Here is a 23772-nt window from a genome sequence, read left to right as displayed (position 1 = left end):
TGGGTGTCCTGGTTGACCTCTGGAATTCGGGAAATATTTGAAGATCCTATGATAATGGTTGGTTTGGTTACTTCAGGGAGTGTCCATGTTGATTTGTTCTTGTTACAATCATGACGACGAGGATGGTTTGGTGATTTAGAACCTAAGCTTAGACGTCGACGGAAAGTAGAATTGGTTGATGATCTTGGAGTTTCGGGGTTGGATCTAGGTCTTGATGGGGTAGCAGGTGAACTTGTAGGTAGAGGTCTAACAGAATTGGAGATTGGAGTAAAAGGGGAGGTTGGTAAATTGGTGGTATTGGTTCTTTTGCTTGGAGTTGGTTGTGGGTAAGTAGAAGTACTAGGTAAGGAAGTAGGTGATCTCTGTCGCTTTCGGGAGGATGCTATTGGTTGGTTGATAGGTGGTTGAGCACGTTTAGGTGGAGAAGCTGGAGGGTCAACTATCATATCTGCATCAATACCAGAAGTCGAAATAGGGTCAGAATTTTTTAAAACCACCAATATTTGCGAGTATTTTTCAAGAGTTTGATTTTGGAGTCGCTTATAAGACTTTTTTGCCCAATTGATCGCTTCTTTAGAGTATTGATTAAAATTTTGTTCAGAGAGGTTGCGTGACTTTATCATAGTAATTTTGTCAGCAAGCATTGAATCATAATGATTCCAATGCCACGTCTTTGGCCCAACCTCTATTGATGGAGTCAATAGAGGCGGCAATTTTTGAATTCCTGAGAGCAGGCTTAATGAAGCGGTTAAGATCGTTAATTTTAAAAAGAAATCCACGAGTTGGTTGACCATTTGCTTGTTTAGAAATTACAGAGGCATGATGCAGACATTGGATGAGTTGGAAGAAGAGTTTCACCACAGGATTGGACTCATGTCTTTGGTTGAAATCTTGTCGGTGGTTGAAATCTGTCGTGTTAAGTATTAAAGAATATATTTTGATTATTTCAGTGTAGTGTTATGGTATTAAGTAATATATTTTGATTATTTCAGTGTGGTGTTATGGTATTAAGGAATATATTTTGATTATTTCAGTGTTGTGTTATGGTGTTAAGTAATATATTTTGATTATTTCAGCGTTGTGTTATGGTGTTAAATAACATATTCTGATTATTTCAGTGTTGTGTTATGGTATTAAGGAATATATTTTGATTATTTCAGTGTTGTGTTATGGTGTTAAGTAATATATTTTGATTATTTCAGTGTCGTATTATGGTATTAAGGAATATATATTGATTATTTCAGTATTGTGTTATGGTGTTAAGGAATATATTTTGATTATTTCAGTGTTGTATTATAGTGTTGAGGAATATATTTTGATTATTTCAGTGTCGTGTTATGGTATTAAGGAATATATTTTGATTATTTCAGTGTCGTGTTATGGTTTTAAGGAATATATTTGATTATTTCAGTGTTGTGTTATGGTATTAAGTAATATATTTTGATTATTTTAGTGTTGTATTATAGTGTTGAGGAATATATTTTGATTATTTCAGTGTTGTGTTATGGGGTTAAGTAATATATTCTGATTATTTCAGTGTCGTGTTATGGTGTTAAGGAATATATTTTGATTATTTCAGTGTTGTGTTATGGGGTTAAGTAATATATTCTGATAATTTCAGTGTCGTGTTATGGTGTTAAGGAATATGGTAGGACCTGAAGATTTAGATGATGAATTAGAAACAGAAGTAACTGATGAATGTGGAAAGTTTGGTGTTGTCAATAGAGTTATTATATATCAAGAAAAACAGAGTGAAGATGATGATGCTGAAATTATAGTCAAAATATTTGTTGAATTTTCTCAACAAGAAGGTAAGATTTCATGTGTTTCATTATGTTGACTACATTTCAGTCATAAAGTCGAAAATGAATGCAAGGAAAAGATTTCCATATATTTGCATTAACGAGCTGTTCAAAATATATTTGTGAAGACTACAATTTGGACTGCTTTGTATGTGCATATTGATGATTTTTTGGCCAGATATATGAGAAAATTTCCATTCTTTAGATTTTTCAATTGTTCTCATTGCAGAAGTTGAAAGGGGTATTGCTTCATTAAATGGTAGATTTTTTGGTGGAAGAAGAGTGAGAGCAGAGAAATATGATATGGATTTATATGAAAATAGTGATTTATCTGGTTAATTAAAATTTTTATCCATTGTTAAATAGTGCTGTTTAGTATATAAAAATATCCCTTCATTGAATCTTTTATAGAATGAAAAGTGAAATATATGAATGAAAATATGTATATATGTAAGAAAGAATCAAGTGTTTTTAAGGAAATGCATATTGACCCATATTCATGCTAAGTGATTTTTCTTGCTTTAAAAAAAGATTTGAAAAATTTCACAAACTCCCTTTACATGATATGATTTATGTAAAATGTAGGGATACAGGCTGAAATAGGTCAGTTGTCTGAACATCCCACAGTGTGAAACTTGTAAATCATAACATGTTTAAGGTTCTGTTTCTAAAAATCAAGAGACAATTATATAATCTGTAATTTTGGAATTATCTTTGTGTTCAAATCACTCTATTTTTAACATGTTATCCTGTCTTTAGTTCAAAAATCATGTCAAACTATGCTCATGCTGACATTATACCTTGTAAAGTAGTGAGAAGTGAGGAGCTATACTGAACTTGATACTGGTTCCAATTATCAAACAATAATAATTATAAATACATAAACTTGCTGGGATAATATGAAGATATACTTAAATTCTGTACAATTGTTTTCTTTTTTAAAAATCAATTGAATATCGAAGTACTATTATAGCTGAAAGAATTGTTAAATTGTTATTTGAAAATTATGTCATTTTTTTAATTAAAAGATTGTAAATTTCTGTAGTCTTAGATTTATCATGTGTTTCATTTCATGCACTGGCAACAGTACAACAATGTACCTCCATTTGGTGTATATTTAAGACTAAGGTCATTTCTACATGTTGTAGGAATTTATTCATCAATTCTTGCATCTAACACAAATTTCTATTTTTCAATGAGTTAAAAGAAAAAAAAAGGCAAGTGAAATTTGTTTGTTCCGTTTTTTTTTTTATTAGCTTTCATATTTGATAGAGTCACTTCAGATAGGCTCTAACTACAGCCCTCTTGAAGTTAGTCAAATTAACCTATGACTAACCAGATAAACGTTGCATCACCGCCAGCACTGGAGATGGTAGAAATTGCTGTAGTAATATGTTGTTACTAATATTTCTTCTCAATCTTTCAATCACTTAATACTTACCACTAAGATCATTGGTTATTTATTAGATAAATCATTCCACCAATTTGATCATAATATCATTGACCACTCAGATGATCAGAATACAAAAATCATTTAAGTTTCTTTAATAAAAAGGTCTTTCAACTTTTATATGTTGTGTTATAAACATTTTAATTTTCATTCATTTTGGAATTATAAGAGGTCTTGTGACTTAATTGAATGATCAGCTTGTAAATCAGGGCAAGTGTTGCTAAACAATTTTTATACGCCCACATAAAATGGGGCGCGTATATTGCCGTCAACCATGTCCGTCCGTCCGTCCGTTGATCCGTCCACAATGGGTCGTAAACACTCTACAAGGCACAATTCTTGACTGATTTTGACGAAACTTGGTATGGTCGTTTGTAATCACGACCCTATTGAAAATCAGAAAATTCGAAATATAAGTGTTATGAGTTATTGCCCTTGTTCTTGAAAATGCATTCAATTTGTAGCACGTAATCACTCTAAGAGGCACCATTCTTGATGGATTTTGATGAAACTTGGTGTGAGTGTAAGTAATCAAAAAATCAGAAAAATTGAAAAATATTATTGCCGTTGTTCTTAAAAATGCGTTCAAGTACGTTTTAGCCTGTAAACACTATAGAAGGCCCAATTCTTGACAGATTTTGATGAAACTTGGTAATATTATTCAGTATGGCCTAAACAGTTCAAAAGAAGTGCATGTCTGAAGGTTGAATATTTCATATATTTTTAATTAAAATCAAAGCTGCCAGTTGGCGTATATTACCTTGCCTGGCAAGCTATCTTTGTGCAAATTGCTAGTGTGGGTGTCAACCAAGTCCGAATCATGTTCTATAGGCTTTAAAATTCTGTTAAGTTAGGTAGGTAGGTCATACGCACTTCAGATAAATTTCCTTCTATAAACACACAGAGCGCATGGACTAATAAACTCTCATTTGCATAACATTTCCCGCCAAAATACAGGGAACGTATCTGTATCTATCATCATGGCAATTAATTTAATCATAAACTTTCACTCTGAGTATGTCGTGGTCTACCAAATAGAAATGTTTTTTTTTTTTTGTAGCTCTAAAAAGAACATGTTACTCTGACAGGCTGTATCTAAGGCCAAAGTTACAATTGAAACCTTTTAAAAAAAATTAACAACGGGTTTAAAATGGGCGTGTTTTATAAAGGAGGCGTGTACATTGTGAGAAACCTTCAACATGTTTGCCTCATAATGCTTATTATTGTGACGGTAAGTGACCGATATTCAGATAGTAGATAATATAGACGTAGTAAAAAAAGGTCAGTGAAATATTTCTCATGTTATTACATGTTTTATTGAACTGTCATGGTGTATTTAATTTTACGATTAATAATTATTTACTGTACGTAACGCTGGATCATTTAGTTTAGCGTCGTTCACAGAGCAAGGTAAGTACATGTAGTAATATATTTCATTAAATTATATCGATAAGGTTCAAGCATTTTGAACTTTTATACATACAATCATGATTATCAAATGTGTCACCATTTTTCATTTTTGCATTGGCCAGTGCAGTTTAGACCCATTGTTGATACCTTGTGTTCTGACCACTGGTCTTACAATAGAAACTAATGAAATATGCTTTTGTTTATAAGAATGAGAATATGGAAAACCATTCACCAGAATATCTTTTTATACAATTCTTTATTGTATATCAACTTAACTTACCACTATCAGTGGTGCAAGTTGAAAGTAGAACTGGAGCATATCGAGGTCCTCAACAGATCCTTCAACAGTTTTAGCAAAATCTTTGCATTGCCTGTTTTCATTATGTCTTTGTTAGTGCAAAAATCCATTTCATCTCCTGTTAATTTCAATGTATATTTGTCTATGATATGCAAAATATCAATCTCTTGAACTGATGATATTATGTTTTGGAGCTTTAACATTTAGATAAAAAGCTTCTTTTTGAAAGTTAATTTACTAAGTAGTATCAAATGAAAAGAAGTTTGAAAATATAGATACAATAATTAAAAACAAAGGTTAGAAGGGCAAAAAGTTTTGTTTGATAATGGTGACAGTCTAGACATATTGAAGGTAGTTTTATTTAAACTGTGTTATTTTATATGGACTAATTTATAACATAATGACAGAGTAGCATGTCTGTTTTCTCATACCACAGATAAACATTACATTTTCAAAGTTAACAAAATAATAAAACTAGTTGGTGAGGTACAGTTCACAGTGAGATTGTTGTTTGATCTCGTCTCAAACCTGATTATGCCATGTCCTACATCAACTTCAACATAAAGTGCAGTATAGCAAATATTTGGATGCTCAGTATAATTTTATGTTTTTAAACTTGACTCAGGTTGAAAAGAAACATGTTTTGACAGATACATAATGCAGTTAAGTATTTAATTAATGTAGATATTGTGTCGCAATATCTTTAAGACAGCATTTGCATTAAAAAAAATCTTGAAATGACAAGTTACTGAACATTTTTTTAAGCAAATGTGAAGGAGAATTGCAGGAAATCCAGACATTGTTTTTTAATTCTGATATTGATAATATAGCTATGGATAGCTAAAATAAAGCTGTATTAGTTGGTAAATCCATTTGCAGGATAGTATTTTATACAATCTGATTAAAAATTCTTATATATATTTGTCTGCACTGTAATCTAACAAGTTTTCTACCACAGAACATCTATTTTAACCAATCAAAGCATTGTCTAGATAACAATGATGAAAAAATATCAGAAGATTTTAATAAGATGCAATAGTATTTAACTGTTTCTTTTCATTTTGCACATTATAACAACAGTTGGCCCAGTGTATCTCTTTAAAAGATGAATTATTTGTTGGATGAAAGAGATGTCATAGGTCATTAACCTTAATAGATTAATAGGTGTTCTGCTAAAGATGGTTAATATCATTGGTCAAATATATGACCTCACTAGGAGTCAATGTGTGGTCTTTGATAGATAAATATTATTACTTCTCAGGATTTATTTTATGCTTAAACAACTTATTTCAAATTCAATCTATTATTATTATTTTAATCATTGTTAATATTAAAGTTAATGATTAGACCTCCTGGTGTTCCTATTTGACCTTTTCACTCGGTATTGTCAAAATTAAATAGATTTTGTGTAGATCTACCAGCAGGTAGTTTCGAAATGCAATATTTATCAAATGTTTACTACTAGGGACATAAACTAACATTGCATAACCTTTGACAAGTGAATTTGATACGTGATGTTTGTTTTATGATAGAATGTTTGGAAGATGTTAAAGACAGATATACCAAATCAAGTTTTTAGGTAATCCATTAGAATCCTTGAATTTTCCAATTCAGTTAAAGAGTTTGGACTGTTCTATCTTATCTGTAGATAGTAGTGTCTTACAGCACGACAATCATAATTTTTCTTAGGCATTTTGAACAGATTTTTCTTGTTTTCAATTGTCAAAAAAAATATTTGAAGCCCTGTATACATACTTCTCAAGATGGACTTTTGCATCGCCTATGATTTAAATTGTGATTTGAAAGGTATATTGAGGTGATTTGTCTGTGAGCTCTAGGCCTCCTAGATGTACAATAGTGAATACTGTGTAAATTGACACCATATTTAACATGATAATAGATATACCTCTTACAGTTTACCTACAGTCAGTATTAACCTATTGTGATCTACTTTTCTACCTCTAGTTTTCTCTCTAAACATACACCTCACATTTCTCTACTGTCACTCTTATCTATAGGTCTGTACCTACTTATTTTCGCTTAACTTTTAATGCTAGGGTTCATTTGCCTTATTCATTAAAAATCTACGTAGGCTTCCTAATTCCTTCCTCATTTTTCTGTAGATTTTGACATATACCATAAGTTACCAATTTTAAGTCTTTTGATCAATTAATTTGTTGTCTGTTTCAGTGACATTTGAAATAAGCCAATACTTGTATACAAAAGATTGTCCTTTTACGAATTAAGATAATAAAAGAATTCTAGAGATTTGCACAACACTGCTGAATCATTGAATGCAGAAGATTTTTACAAATAAAGAGATATGGGTTTAAAATTATATGAAATAATAATGCTTGGTATTTAAAACATAGTATGGCCACTGCTGTCATGTTATTGATATCATCCGTATGTGTTCATTTCCTACTCCTGATTATTTTCAACATTAAATGATTTCAACAGTGAACATGTTTACCTTTTTTATTGACTATCACTAATTATATATATTTTAATAGGAAAAACTTATATAGATGTGAGTACATCTGTGCAATGTTTCATAATTTAACATCCACGCTATAATCAATATAGTTTATCAATTTTAATACTCTTTATTATTGACAGTTGCTATTATTATAGTATTATAATGATAGTTAGGGTTGTTTTAGGTAGGGGGTGATATAAAACAGCTGAGCTTAGTCACCTTAATAACAGATATAGATTTTAATTCCCATGTGAACTCATAGATTATCACACTGCTCATGCTGTCATTCAAACTTGTACACACAATTATAACAAGGTGATCATAATATATAGTACAAAATACATAGCTTCCATGTTACATGCAATCCATCAAAAACAGACTAGTATCAGCATCCATTACTCTACTTATGAAAACCTTTTATTTTGAGCAGTTATTTCAATAAAAAGAAAGTCCAGGCCTAGTTGTGGTTCGGATCATTAGTATTTAGTTTATTTATTCTGAAAGGACATCATTCTGACTATTAATGCAATAGAATTATAATTAAGCAGCTCAGCTTTTATATTACCGAGAAATAAGCACAAGTCTAGGGGTTAACAGATACTTTTAGAGATTGGCAGAGGTGTTATCCATTGGCCCCTAGCAGTTAATTAGTTTTTCCTGTTAATCTTTATGTTCATTAAATCTGGAAACCATAATAATAATGTTAATATGTAACGCGAATACATATATTCAACTCTTAGCCCTTATTTTCTTACAATTTTATTATAATTTTAAAGAATATTAGCTCTTATATAGTGTGTTTTGTGATTTGTGCTGTGGTTATCCTTGGAACCAAAAGATGTTGTAAATGCAGAATATACATTCAACTTCTGGTACGAAAATCAAATGGTTTACTTCTTTTATATCAAATAAAATGTGTTTAAGATGAAATTGATAAAAGCCTAATAATATTGAATTTGGATCTAAAAACCATCTGTTACCACAATATAGATGTTTATTATAAGCTATAATAGTATGGTTCTTCCTGAATAGTGATTTCATTAGTTAGTTTTGTTAAATTTTTTTTAAGTTTTGATGGAGGAAGAAAATTTCATGCCTTAGAGTCTGTAAAGTACTAGTGTTTCACCTTTACTAAGATTTCAAATGGCTATAATACATTCAAACAATTTTATGCAGTGAAATTTGTGATAACTTTTTATCTCTTGTATCCTAGGCAAGAGTTTCTATAGAAGGCTGCTGTCTATAACATCCAATGCCAATTGGAGCCTGAAAATGTATTTATTTGAGAAAGGGAGTCTGTCTTCTATAGCAGTGATTATATATTCTAAAATTAGCCTCCTAAACTTTACAAGAAAAGTTTTTAACAAAAAGTGAAGTAAGGATGAAGTAATACACATCGAAATAAAAAACTGAACAAATATTTACTAATAGCTCAATCAATAATAGAATATGACAGTAAATTAAACTTTACTGTTTTTGTTGATATCTCCTGGAAATACTGAGCATAAAATGAAAATGGAACAGTTCCAGAATGGTTCAGATAATGTTACAGTCACATTTTAGTTAAAATGATCAAAACTTATCTATTTTACTCGTATATAAACTATTGGAGCATTTCATTTCATACTTTCATGGCAGGCATATTCAGTATTTACCAATTATTTTGAAATTTTTAATTTTCCTTTTAGGTAATTTGTGGATTGTATTGGAAGTAAAGAAATGCTGCTACCAGAAATATTGAAAAGCCTTATCACGCAAGAACAATATAAAAATAATACTCATTTCAATTAAACAGTCCACAAACTACATATTATTAACATACATTTATACTACATGCAATAATGATAATAATAGATCAAAACTTGTCTTGAGGTGCAGACACAAGTACTACTTGTCAAACTTTGATTAGTAGGGACACAGGCCGAAATAGTCTGAGATTGCACAGTGTTAAACTCTGAGTAACAACATTTTTGAGGTTCTATTTTGTTATTTCTACATATAACATAATTACATTGGAGGTTGCTGTGATTATCATATTGGATTTCACGAATTTTGGAGTCATTTCAAATAACATTTGCACCTCAAGTGTTCATATCACAAATTTCATATATTTCAACCCTATCAGATAAAAACCTGTGTACAGTGACATGTTCATGTAGATAATATTATCAGATATAGTCTATTTGTTGATTTACACTATTTGTGAGTAGATGTAGAGGTGAGAACCTTGACCCAACTTCTTATGGTGTCTTTTTATACTCTCCTTCACACATTTATTGTCATGAATATTGAAAATATTTCAATTATGGAGACAAAATAAATGGCACCTGGCTTCCATTAGCTGATTCCTAGGACTAAATTGCATTTATAAGGTAATATAGCCTAGATTTGCTTGTAGATATCAAGATTGGTGAAAATGGAAAGATTAAAATATACATGTATAAGAAACTTGTAATTGGCTAAGACCAAACTGTGATATAGCTGAATTGTTTTATTTCCCACCTTCACCATTGATAGTTAAGGAATAATTTGAGCTCTTTAGGAAATATTGTACCTTGTAGAACATTTTTTTCAGTTTGTCAGGTTTATTTCAACAGAAAGTTTAACATGTTCTTGTTTGGGTCTGACATCCCTTTATCATCAACATTCTGGTAGATAAGTGTAAGGAATCATGAATTCATATCATTGTATTTGAAGATATAAGCTGGCGAGATATTTAGGCCATTGAACTTGAAGATAAAACTCAAAACGATTAACTTTACCTTGATATTAAGAAAATTAGGTTGAAATTCTTTTATATGAAATAGGGTAAAGAAATATATATTAGATCAAGAGCCCTTTTATACTGTATCAGTAATGTTAGTGGGCCTTTCAGTTTGCTATGTGTTTATTTTATTCATGACTTAACACTGTATTAGATATAAAAGATTAAAGAAGCTGGCTAAAATATATCTTCATTTTGCAACTCAAAAAATAAGAAATTTATTGCTAAGTAGGTACACAACTCAAAACTCATGAATACCATATGAGTTTGGGCAACCCCTTTCGTATGCAATTTATTGCTAAGTAGGTACACAACTCAAAACTCATGAATACCATATGAGTTTGGGCAACCCCTTTCGTATGCAGAGGTCGCTGCTTCAGATGAAGTAATTTTGATAAAGGGAACCATAGTTTCATCTATTTAATGATGTATTATTAAGTAGGAGGAATGCTTTGTCTTCAATTACGATGGGCCAAATTAAAGCCTCTTTTGGTGGCAAAAATATTTCTTGTTCTAATACTTATATTAAAATAAAATTTTTTAAAGTTATTAAGTTGCTTTAATTCCAGTGAATATTGTCAGTCCAGCACACAATGATTTGATTGTTTCAAAAAGAAATCATTTTGATTATTTTATCAATTGTCAATTGGTTTGAAGTACAAATTGAAGAGGAATTTTATCAACTGAAATGAAACTCATGACTTTAAAATGTATTCAAAATAAGATATTGGCCACTCTTAACCTCTTAATTAAAAAGATAATGTGTTTTGAAGAGGGTTAAATTCCATTGTTGACATTATATAAATTAGTTCTGCAGTATTCTATTGTATTACTTAATGTACATGTAATATATCTTTCAAGAACATACTTGCTCTCAATTGCACAATTGTTGTAGAGAAGAAATATTACAATGAATACAGGTAGGTTTATGTTGTGTTAATTTCAGTGTTGCAGGAATACCAGATACTTTTGATGTAATTGGAGTTGTAACTATTATGTGTCTAAAATAGTCAAAAAATATACCTAAGTTTTTTTTTTTTTTACTGTTTCATATTATTTTGTATTCTCCGCCGGTCCTGACAATTTATTTTATTTTCAATATTTGTCACTAATCACTTGGTATTAGTAGACTGTTGAATTTCCTGTATAATTCCTAATATAATCATTTAAAGATTCCAGTCAAAATAACCAATTTTGATGGGATTTATTTTGAATATTTAAATATGTTTTGGAATTGTATTGCAGACTACAGTCTTTGTACTGAATTGGGCTAATCAAATGTAATGATGTTATTTGTCATAATCACATTTGAGAAGGTCAATATTATTGACTCAATAACCATCTTCAATTGACAATCTTCTATCACCTGCATTACCATCAATATATTTTGATGACTGAGACATAGTATTACTCTCTAACTCTTCAATTAAGGAGATTTGAAATATAAACACTTATTTTATCAAAGATTGATTAAAACTGTATTAGATGACAAGAGGTTAAACATTTGGAGATAGATAAGGTTGTTTTTCTCTGCTTGATGAAATGGAAGAGGAGTTCAGATCAAGATTGTTCTAACCTGTTTTAATGTGGATATTGTTATGTTATTTATGACACCAGGTATATATATGCTCTTATTGACCAAGTTTAAAATTCTAAAAGTTTATGTTCATTCAAAGAAGTAGTATTCCTTTAATATTAAAGCGATTGTAACTAACAGATTTTTTACCTAAAATTTGTTTTCTTTGTTCAAAAGGTCTTCATTGAATAAATTATACTAAGGTTTTTGTGGATTTTAAAGCCCCCAGAAAGTATAATTTTGCAGATATTTCCATAGTTTATGAATAAGAATAATGACTACATTGTTCATTTGTTATATGATATTGCACACCAACTGTAAAGTATTACTCTAATAAGAAATAATAGTTGTCTGCAATCTTTTCAATTTATTTTCATTTTTTATGTTGGCTGATTTAACATATTGATAAGATTATTATCCAAATTACTATTATTATATTAAATATTATCTGGAACTACCTCTTGTCAAAACATATACATAATGTAAGGTATAATCTGATTGAGATGTGTTTTTATATTCATCTGAATATGATTTTGTTATTTTATTTTTTGTCATGTATTATGATGGTTATTTTGGAAAAATTCATTTTAAATTCTATATTTTCTGAAATGAGATATTGTATTGTTGTTTTATATTGGTTTTAGTGTAGGTAGAAAGTCGATGAATATTAAAACTATTAGTAAAGAGGTTATATTTCTTATGAAATATTTACAATCACTTTTTATATCTGTTACATTTTATGCCACGATTAGAGAATCCAATCCAAAGCCAGAAATCTTTACAAAGAAATTGATTTCAGGTCTTGTTAATTAGCCTATGGAAATGACATTTTAACTAGTCTGAACTGTGTATCAGGAACTATTTCACAGTAAGGGGTTTCTATTTTATTATGTTGATTTATGAAAAGGATATAACCCTGTTGGTAGAAAAGATGATGTAATTGTTTTCATTAGCTGATGTCCAATTGTTGATAATATAACATACTCACATGTAATTGAACTAATGTGATGAGACATGAGGGAAAATCAACAGAATGATTCAATTCTACCATTAAACTTCACATTCATTCCAGACATCCAGACATCAAATTGTCATTCTGAAAATTCTACATGTAGTTGAAATTGAGCTCTCTCAGTGGTAAACAAATGTTAAGTCCAGTATTATTATCCCTTATTTTCAAGACACATTTAAATTATTTGTTTTTTGTAGAAAGCACCAGGAAGAATGGAGTGGGATATCAGTTCCAATAAACTACATGGAATTATAACTAGCAGTCAGTAATCAAGATGAAGATAATATTATTACTACTAACATTATTTATTGTCAAGACAACTTCTGACTGTCTCTCATCTAAACCAGGTAATATCTGATTTTATTTATTACAATTCAGAATTTTCAAAGCAAAGTGTAGCCTGTAATAACTCACAAATTGAGGCTTGGGTTCTATGTTAGTTTCAGACCATGAAACACATGAGATTCACAAAGATATCGCTCTGTTTCTGTCATTAGAAACATTTTGCTATTGTTTGATTTGGTTTGCTGCTGGAATCAATTTCAAAAGTGAGTGATGTTAAGACAGAGGTTGAGGTAGATAGGTGATTCAAAGGGTCACATTTTATCTATCATATTTGAACTTAGCAAAGCAGAAAGGAGAATAGTAAGGAAATATCATATTAGTTGATTACTGATGGCAACAGTGATTTTTCAGAAGTTGGTGCCATAAAGTGGACTAAGTCCAACCACTGGTTTTTCTAGTTGTGGTTAAAGACTTGGTTGTTCTTAGATGCAGCCCGTTTTAAAATGTCAAAATAAAATAATATAAACGATGTAAATGTACAGTGAATTCCAACATTTGACAATCTGAACAATATGACATCTTTTTGTTTTAGTCCCAATCAATATTTTTCTTATGTCAATAAAAAAAAACTCTGAATACTACAACATTCTGTTTTTTAGGACTCTTCATCTCTTACTGAAAAATAGACAATCGCTTGTATTATTTATAATCAGGCATCATATCGAATAAAACCCTGAACTGAACTTTGAGTACTCAGAGATTCTTCGTTATCTGACATCTTTACACGGTCCCAGTGCTTGTTGGATTACTGAATTATATGTATTGAAATATATTTTGTTAATATATAAAATCATGACACAGTTAGATTATTAATGATATTTAAATGTCATTAATAGATTATTATCAGAAAAGAAGATTTTACCATCTTAGACAAAGATTACCAATAGTTATAGAAAACAGTAATAGATTATCACACAGAGTTGCCAATGAAATCTTAAAGATTCTATTGAAAGAGGTTATTGGGTACACTGATGTGGAATTATTAAATGAAGATTCTATGAATGCTACTGGTATTTTAGATAGAATAGCAGGCTGTTCAGTCCAACAGTGAGTTATTATCACAATGTCGTCTTTAAAGCAGTCACCAAGCAGTTTTTATTTGCCCACATGAATATTGTCGTCGCCCCTGTCCGTCTGTCCTTCCGTCATCATTTCTTGTGAGCACTATAGAGGCTACAGTTTTCAACTGATTTTGATAAAACTTGGTGTGATGCTTTAAATTGATAAGATCTCGGTCAAGTTGGAAATTGACGTATTTTCGAAGAACAGTTTGAGATATTTCCCTTGACTTTGTTAAAACACGTCGAAATTTGTTAAAAATAGTTTGTGAGCAGGATTGAAGCTACAGTTTTCAACCGATTTTGATGAAACTTGGTGTGATCATTGGAATTGATAAGATCTTGGACCTTTAACTTGACGCATTTTCGACGCTTCAATATGAGAAAATTCATACTTTAGTCACTAAAGACTGTTTTATCATTTCTGACAGCTGCCAGTGGGCGTATGTTACCTTGCCTCGCAAGCTATCTTTACTTAAAAGATACTTTTTAAATTAATAAACTAGATTTAAAGGTCGGTGTTGTAAATAAGTTTCTGATGTTTATGAAAATTAAAAAAACTGCAGTTACACATCAGCAAGTCCTAAAAATATATTAGACTTCAAGTGAACACTGTTTTTTAACCCTGTGCCACTAACATAGATTGTTACGCTGATTAGAGTGATTTTAAGATAATATAGGTCCCAATATTACAGGTGTAATGAAGTGAGTATAGAATCAGTACCAGAAACTATGATAAATATTGAGGTGTGGATGGTAGCAGGTTTTGATAAATCACCATGGACTTCTATTGGTAGACTTAATGATTGTGGCCCACTTGGTCCTTATGGCAGGTAATTATATCTGAAATTGCAATATTCCTTGATAAAATAATAATCACCAAATTAATTTGACTAATGACAATTCTCTTAAACCTTAACATTTACTATTAAGATTATGTTACCGATTAACCCTGTGCCTATGGCAGCTGTTGAATAGTACATTATTACTTTCAAAAACCATAGCTTCTGAAGTTTTTAAAAATCATGAAATACAGGATATTTAATATGTTTATGAAATACTCTCATAAATACACAAAAGCATTGTATGCTAATGGATTTTTTGCTTACAGAATTGGATGGTTTATGCAGACAGCTGTTGTAGATGAATTTTGGAAGAATGGAATCATTATAGACCATTGGAAATCATTCCTAAGACCAGAAGTTATTGAAAAGTTTTCATGGACAAATAACTTGACTCATTTAGATGTTTGTGTTGAAGTGGATTGTTTATCTAGAATATATAAACCACCTATTTGTTCAAATACAACTTGTGCTACACTCTTCACTAGTTATTATCGTAAGTTTTTTTCTCTTGTATATATTGTCTTCTCTATTTACTGTTGCATACATGTAAGGCATCTTGTTGAGTATGTAGTTCTAGCTTTTTCTTAATGATTCAGTGTATAATATAATGACTTGAGGTGTGGCACCAGGCAATGTATGTTACTATTCTAGACACCTGATATCACATTTCATTCTGAAATGCTTATTTACATACGATTGATTAACTTCCTCATATGAAAATTTCATTAGCTGTTGCCAATGTCTCGTCAATTTGTCTGATTTGTTTTGCAGTTGGGATTGTTTGTACATAGGTTTTTAGTTGGGATTGTTCATACTTTACCTTGATTGGAAACAAGGTTTTAAATAGTTTTTTTTTTGTCTTTCAAATTCCATTTCAATAATTATTGTTATCCTTTTTGAAAGATTTTTTAAAAATTTCCAGGTTTAGATAATGAAGTTTTACAGGAACAAATTCTAAATCTGGATTTACCAGTAGAAGTTGTATCTCTTGGAAATCGTCTGGCATTTTTTGTCCATAAACAAACTATAGAGAAGAAACCAGTGCTATTTTTTGATTGGTATCCTAATTCTTTAACAGCTAGTCATAACTATACTCGTGTCAAACTTCCTATCTGTAGTGGAGACCCTCTACAACAACCTTTTGATTGTGATTTTGATGTGAATCAGTTTTCTAAAGTTGTTTGGTTTAAAATCAAAGAAAATGCTCCAGAAGTTTATAATGTTGTCTCTAAGATGACATTTAGTCAGGAAGAATATGAGAATATATTACATAAACCAATGAATATGTCAGATTTTGATATAGCATGTTCATGGGTGAGAGAAAATAATAAAACTTGGAAACATTGGCTGCCAACAGATTTATCCAACAAAACCAAAGTATATATTGGTGGATTATTCCCCTTGACTGGACCAAATTTAGAGCAGCCAGGATTAGTTGAAGGTTTGTGGGAGAAAAATTATACTCGTTGTACAATATAGTTGTTTCAGAGTTATTTAAATACCACAACTGATTTTAAAGAAGGTTTTTGATGTTTGTTTTCTCGTGATCAGAACAACGTTATGAAATAATTTAACAAGTATTGAACCATTGTCAGATGTATTTCATACTGAAATCTTAACATATCATTTTGTCAACTCTTACATCTTTGTAATGTGAAATGCAAGGTATTTAATTTGTGCTGAACAAGATCTTGTTGAAGTAGCTATTGAAATTGAAATTTATTTCAGGTGCAAGATTAGCATTGGACTATGTGAATAAAGAAACAGATATCTTACCAAAACATCATTTAGAATTAATCATATCAGATTCTGAATGTAAACCAGATGTAGCCATGAAAGCCTTTATTAAGTTAATCAATAGTAAAATGAAAATACCTTTAGCAGGAATACTAGGTATAGTTACACACTAATTTTTGGAATTAAGTCAACATAAAACTTAGCTTCAAGCTAAGGCTAGGCTAATCTCAATTTTCCTTTCATGCACCAAATTGGCTAGCCACACCCCAAGCTGACAATTTAACTATACCATTGTTTCAAGCAATGATATGTTACTATATAAGGTCATTACGTAGTTGATTGTTATTATTTCAATGATTCTTATTAATTCTTTATCTGGCATCATTGTAGGACCAGCTTGTTCTGATGCTGCTGAACCAATAGCTGCCTTATCAAAACATTTTAATATGGTAGTTGTTAGCTATGAAGCTGAGGCTGATTCTTTATCAAATAGAAATAAATATCCTTACTTCTTCCGTACAATACCTCAAGTAGATCATCATAGGTAGGTGTTGTTCTCATAAATAATTCAAATATAAATATTCGAAAATATGACACTTTTCAGTATAGAACTGCAGCAGGTATTAAGATGTTTATCAAGATTGCAAATATAGCAATAGATATATTCAATAAAAGGCAAGTAATCCAGGGACTAGATCAATATCTATCAAGTACTATTGTTTATTACAGATTTGTATATGAGAAGTTTTTTAAAGCTATGGAATGGTACCATGTTGGTGCTCTAGCAGAAGCTGGACAAGAATTACCAGAATATCATATAGAATTACAAGAACATCTACATAAAGAAGGAATATCTGTCTCAGTTAAACGTAAAATAACTAAAGATGCTCAGGAATTGGATGTTTCTCAGATATTTTCTGATCTCAGATCTCAGAATGTCAGAATAATTATTGCTGATTTTTTTGTTGGTGCTGCTCGAGCTATCATGTGTGAAGCTTATAGACAGGTAATTCATCTGTGAATTAATTTGGGGGATCAATACTATGTATACATTCACAGCTGTGTTGAAATATCAAAACTGCAAATAGATAAAGCCACAAATTCAGAATTTTTTTTTTATTCAATTTCATATGTACTGAAGTTTGAATGCATTGTAAACTACCCATTATTTTATTTTCTAGAAAATGACAGCTCATCAAGGCTATGTGTGGTTTTTACCATCTTGGTACACAACAGATTGGTGGGATGTTGATTTCTATAACAGTCCACCTAATCCTGGTGATTTTAGACCTCAAGAATCAGTACCATGTACTACTGAAGAAATATTGTACGCTATAGATGGTCATTTTATTTTGACTAAAGCGTTCACTGATGTTGATAATAAATTAGTAGCTGGTGGTATAACAGTCAAGGATTATAAAGATCAGTATTCAGTTAGAGTTGGTCGAGCTGTAAGTATGTAATTTTTGGATATCATTTATAAATTTGGTATACCAGTTGGATCATTCTCTACTTGGTGTAAAATGCTTGTGCTGGAAAAGGACCAGTGCTATTTTGATCACAGTAATGTGGTTTTTGTCATGCCCCATGTTAAATACCTTACTGATATACTTTTAGGATGTAGAAGAGAGTGAATTTTCTAGTTTTGTTTATGATGGTGTTTGGGTATTTGCTCATGCTTTACATAAATTATTGTCTCGTCATCCTGGTGTGGAAAAAAGACTACAAGATCCAGATGTTCATAAGTGAGAATGGTTTATTTATTACACCCAAATTCTATTACTGGTGTTAGGCTTTACAAAGTTATTATGTAGTCCAAAGGAACTGAAATATCCAACTTGATGGATTTGAAGATGGTCTATAGGCAAATGTTTCAAATTACCTGTTTTCATTAGACCATTCAAGAGCAAACAATTAGAGCATAAAACAATTTCTTTTCATATTAAATAGTTACTTCACTCCAATTACCAATTTAGCATACAGAAATATCTGCAGATGGTAGGCCCACCACGTATTAAATCTCTTAATATTAGATCAGAGCTTTTGACTCACTTTAAAGCTAAGATTCTATGACGCGTATACAGCATGCAGAAATTAGTGGGTCTATGTATCCTTCATGCGTCATAAATGATTTCATATGTGCGGAAAATGTATGTGTTATCTTTCTTTTGCCTCACAAACATATACTCACCACCCAATTGATATCATGTGGGGTCCTTTTAACGTCTTTTCCATTGATCTCAATGATCTTGGCAATCTGTCATTGTACAAAGGGTGTTTTCTCACAAGCTCAATGAGTTTTTTAGAAGTTTCTGTTGAAATCTCTTTTGTCAGAATATGGAGGGAAAATAGACAGGAAAGCTCGACAAAATACGTCACATTTGGGAAATCTCTGTGTGGAAATGCATCCGGATCCGTCAGTAAACGCTAGCGGTATTTTATGACTCATGACTGAGACCATAAGTAATGGATACTGTTTCACGTGTATGGAATCTGTCCCTCATTAACAAGCCATTCTGATTTTAACGCATGCTGTATACTGTATGAATCTTAGCTTTAGTTTGATGGATTTTTTCTATCTTGATGCCAAAAGATATAATCATAGGATGTCATGTATAGTACTTCATGAAAATTTGAGAACATAGACCTTATATTAAAGAGTATTCAGGATGAATTTTTAACATAGACATTATGATCTTTCAGTGTGTTTATGGATGCGCTAAATGAAACGAGTTTTCAAGGTGTATCTGGGTATATACAATTTGATGGTAGTGATAGATTGGGTAATGTAGATGTCATCCAGTTCTTTCACAATGAGACTAGATTAATAGGACGGTATACTCCACTAGGAAATAATGATGAAGGTTATCTAGAAATTTATAATAAACGAATCAAATGGTTAACACCAACAGGAATGAGACCAAATGATGGTCATGATTGTAAGTTCATTTTGTTATCTTGACTTGAAAATTATCTTTGCTAATATTGAGTAGTTAATACTGAACTCAGTACAGAACTCATGAAGTTGAGGCTTAATAAATCAGAGATTAGAGTTTTTACTTTATAGCAGTCAGGGATCAGTAGGCCTAATGCTATGACAAAATGATTTGTGCATCCACATGACATTGCATCAATTCCCTTACATGTAATTACACCTACATGTCTATTGTATTTTTTTTTTCAGCCCACAGTCAGTGTGCTATAGAGGCATTTAGATTGTTTTTAGGATGTACATGTGATATGGCTGTTACAGTAGCTAATATTATGGGGTTTGCTGCCTTTATCTGTGTTACTATTATCTGTCTTGTTCTTATCAAATGCAGGTAGGTTGTCAATTTCAAACCTTCTGTCTTTTACAACCAAAAACATTTTCATAACTTCTTATCCAGTTACTTGAAACTACCAAATAAAATGAATATATTTTGATTTCTAGATATGATGCAAAAGTAAGAGTTACTACAGAGAGAATGAAAGAGTTGGGATTATTCTCTACAGATTTTGCCCAATGTTTATCATTAGATCAATGGGAAGTGAACAGAGAGTGTGTTGTATTAAATAGAAGATTAGGTGAAGGTGCATTTGGAACTGTTTATGGTGGTGAAGCTTTCCTGGATCCTGAGGGATGGGTAGCTGTTGCTGTTAAAACTTTAAAGATTGGGTCAACAATGGAGGAGAAGGTAAGAATTGTTTCTATTTTATGAAGTTTGCATTGATGGTTAAAAAAACCTTGGTTAATGCTTTGCCTTTCTTATTTAATGTTTTGACTTTCCATCACAAAAAAACAGTACCGTTGAGAAAATGATCTTTAAAAAAAGTTTTGTACATTTTCGTAGTTATAACGCTCATTATCTTTCAGTTGAATTTTTTAAGTGAAGCTGAAGTAATGAAGAGATTTAAACATGATAATATTGTACAGTTATTAGGTGTTTGTACAAGGGGAGAACCTGTATATTGCATCATGGAGTTTATGTTGCATGGTAGGTCTCCATTTATATGTTATGATGCACATTCTTGCATTTTATATCCTACTTACATATTTGCACAAGATAAGTATCCATAACATAAATTTCTTATATATGATAAAATGAATTGTTATTTCCAGTTTTGGGAAAGACCATGTGCAACAATATGTACATGTCACAACTCTTGTACATCCCATTTCTCCACATCAATGAATATTGTTAATCTTCTAACCAGGTGACTTGAAAACTTACCTATTGTCAAGAAGAAATATTGTTGATAATAAAGATATTAGAGAAGCTGAAGATATAAATGCTACCAGTTTAACACAAATGGCTAAAGATATAGCTTCTGGTTTGATATATTTACATGGTCTCCGATATGTTCATAGGTAAACAATTTTGGTAGTTTCGTTAAATAGTTTTTAATGGTAAGAAGCCTTTTTTATCATAATTAATTTGGCAGTACAGAAATTTCAGAGTTTGAGTTGGTATTTGGTAAAAGTTTCAAAGTAAAGGTAGAAGTGTTGTTGTGGTTTAGGGAAACACTAGTAGCTTCTGTATATTTTGCCTTTATTGAATGCCAATCCATTGTTAAAGCATGTTAGTCACATGAATAGATACAATTATATCTTAATCTAATAAATGTGGCTGTTGTTACACCATATTGTTGTTGAAAACCCCACGATTACTTTTCTGTACAATGTCACCTCTGCTGGGAGACTAAAGGGAAGTGGTGCTGGTTATCTCCCCTGACACATTTTTTTTTTATTACAGAGATTTAGCTTGTAGAAATTGTTTAGTACATGCTGATAAAACTGTTAAATTAGCTGATTTTGGTATGACAAGAAAAATGCATGATTCTGATTATTATAGATTTAATAGAAAAGGTGAGTCAGGATTCGTGATCAGTCTGAAAAATGAATAAAATGTATGGCAGTTATGAAGCAAAAGAGTTGAAAATGACTACACTATACATACTCTTTCCAATTTCCATGTACATGTACTAAGATTTACCAATTTGTAAATAATTGCCTCCTTGGATGCTGAAATTCATTTCTCAAAAATTTTGATTTTCATTTTTTTGGATATTGAAATATTGGTTTTCATATAATGGAAACTTCTGGATGCTGAAAGGAACATTTTGGCCATTGAAATCTCTGAGGTGTTGTATATATATGCAAAACTGATTGAACTCTTTGTAATAGAAATTGATTTAGCAATGCCCTTCACATCAGAATTACTGTATGAATATGGAGGATCTCAGACTATCATATAATTATATATTACAGGCATGTTACCTGTACGTTGGATGTCACCAGAAAGTTTATGGGATGGTATATTTACAGCTAAATCAGATGTATGGAGTTATGGTGTATTAATTTATGAGATTATAACATTTGGTAGTTTTCCTTATCAAGGCTTATCAAATAATCAAGTATTAGAATACGTAAAAACAGGAAATAAATTAGTGATGCCTAATGGCTGTCCTGGGCCTGTGTAAGTTAAATTTTTCATCATTTCTTCCTGGTCTATTTAGATGTGGTAACAGTTTAAATATATCCTTGTGATGGTGAAAAATATACCAGTGTTTTTTATTTCGTTATTACTTATTGACAAAATATATTGTATACATGATTAAATTGAAACTGTCTGTTTCCAAATGATAGTATCTGACAACAGTGACCCTAATCATATCAATTTATAACTTTTTATTATAACAGGATTGAAAAGGCCTATAGTGAAATAGGTAATGATTTATTTAAAAGATTATTGTAATACTTGTTATTGTATGTATAGCATTTGATTATTTACATATTCCCCGACTTTTTCTTTACAGCTATGATTTTCTGAACTGGTGTTTATCTTTTGATATGAAAGCTAGACCAGACATTCATCAAATATGTGAATTTTTGGAGAAATTTCCTGATTTATTAACACCATGTATTGAAGCGCCAATGACAAGTGTGGTAATGGAGGATACAGACTCTTTGGAGATGGCGCTTCCATCAAATCAAAATACTGTTAATTTACCAGCGTCTCCTATCGCTTACCTTCATAGACGATCTCTTGGTTCGCAGGAGAAGCTGCCTGTAGCTAGAAAAACTTCAAATACATTACAGCCAGGTACTAAAACAATACCAAAGTCTCAATCGCGGACTATTTTAATGCCAAATGATCAGTCTAGACGTAATAGTATTACCACACCGTTAGTCACACAGTATGTAAATTACGACATACATAGAAGTAGTTCTTATCAGAAACAATTAATGACACTGGCAGCAGGTGATACAAGTGATTATTTCAGTGATAATTCAAAAGAAATTCAAATACAAAATTTGCGAGAGGGTGGTGTGAAAGAGATTTGTCAAACAGTAACTTCATTGTGATATAATTCAATATGTGATCATATTGTGATTATCATCAGGTTGTGTTCAGTGTTAATTTTGATCTTCGTGTGTAAAAGATAATATTGATTCAGTAGGATTCAGAACTCAAAAGATTTATCGTGGATGTGCTAGAAAATGGCTTGTTTTGAGAAAACATTCCTTAATTCCATGATAAAATTAGTTGCTATACTTGAATGACGCATGAATCAAGTCAAAAGAGTTGACAGCTTCATTCATTTCCATATGTGCTTTTTTTTTTTAAAGTTATTGATGAAGGGGGCCATCTTGTTTTAAAAAGGGGTAAAGAGTCAGTTAAGTCAATATTAACCTTGAAACAGCAGGTCATACTCTTGTCATTTACAATTATATTAATAATATCAGTCTGCTATCTACATCATTAATCTATCCTATTAGAGATTGTGTTAGATTATAGAGTATATGTTAGAAATATAAAATATGCAGAATAATTTTCTTTCAATATATTGTTTTATTATATATCTAGCTGGTTGAGAATTAAGTGACATTGTAAGTGGCTGTCTGCTGTAATGATTGTTAGATGTTGTCTTCTTTGATAAACCAAGATGTAAAGCTGCACACTGTTCATTGACAAGTTCATTGTAAATATGTGAGGTTCTATCTAAAGTGAA

The 23772-nt window shown here is 31.0% G+C and overlaps 2 protein-coding genes across 2 annotated transcripts in view; both read left to right on the top strand.

Annotated features, from left to right (window-relative positions):
- The window catches only part of LOTGIDRAFT_108708 (hypothetical protein), a gene marked incomplete at both ends in the record, with an annotated part of 12399 nt that extends 10258 nt beyond the window's left edge, over positions 1–2141 (top strand). Inside the window, 2 exons of the mRNA XM_009068189.1 lie at positions 1622–1811; positions 2032–2141. Coding sequence (XP_009066437.1) covers positions 1622–1811; positions 2032–2141 — 300 coding nt within the window. The remainder of the gene's footprint in view (positions 1–1621; positions 1812–2031) is intronic.
- Positions 2142–13959: 11818 nt separating this feature from the next.
- Positions 13960–23125, top strand: LOTGIDRAFT_109151 (hypothetical protein; the record flags this gene model as incomplete). Its single annotated transcript, XM_009068188.1, has 17 exons — positions 13960–14183; positions 14905–15027; positions 15306–15532; positions 15962–16480; positions 16768–16932; positions 17167–17320; positions 17506–17782; positions 17958–18219; positions 18401–18521; positions 19480–19715; positions 19961–20099; positions 20210–20453; positions 20633–20753; positions 20974–21127; positions 21513–21625; positions 22028–22235; positions 22576–23125. 17 exons carry the CDS (start codon positions 13960–13962, stop codon positions 23123–23125), a joined length of 3837 nt encoding a protein of 1278 aa, XP_009066436.1.
- Between the last annotated feature and the right edge of the window lie 647 nt (positions 23126–23772).

The sequence above is a fragment of the Lottia gigantea genome, assembly GCF_000327385.1.
Source record: "Lottia gigantea unplaced genomic scaffold LOTGIsca_9, whole genome shotgun sequence".
NCBI classification, from domain to species: Eukaryota; Metazoa; Mollusca; class Gastropoda; family Lottiidae; genus Lottia; species Lottia gigantea.
This window is presented reverse-complemented; position numbering and strand designations above follow the sequence as displayed.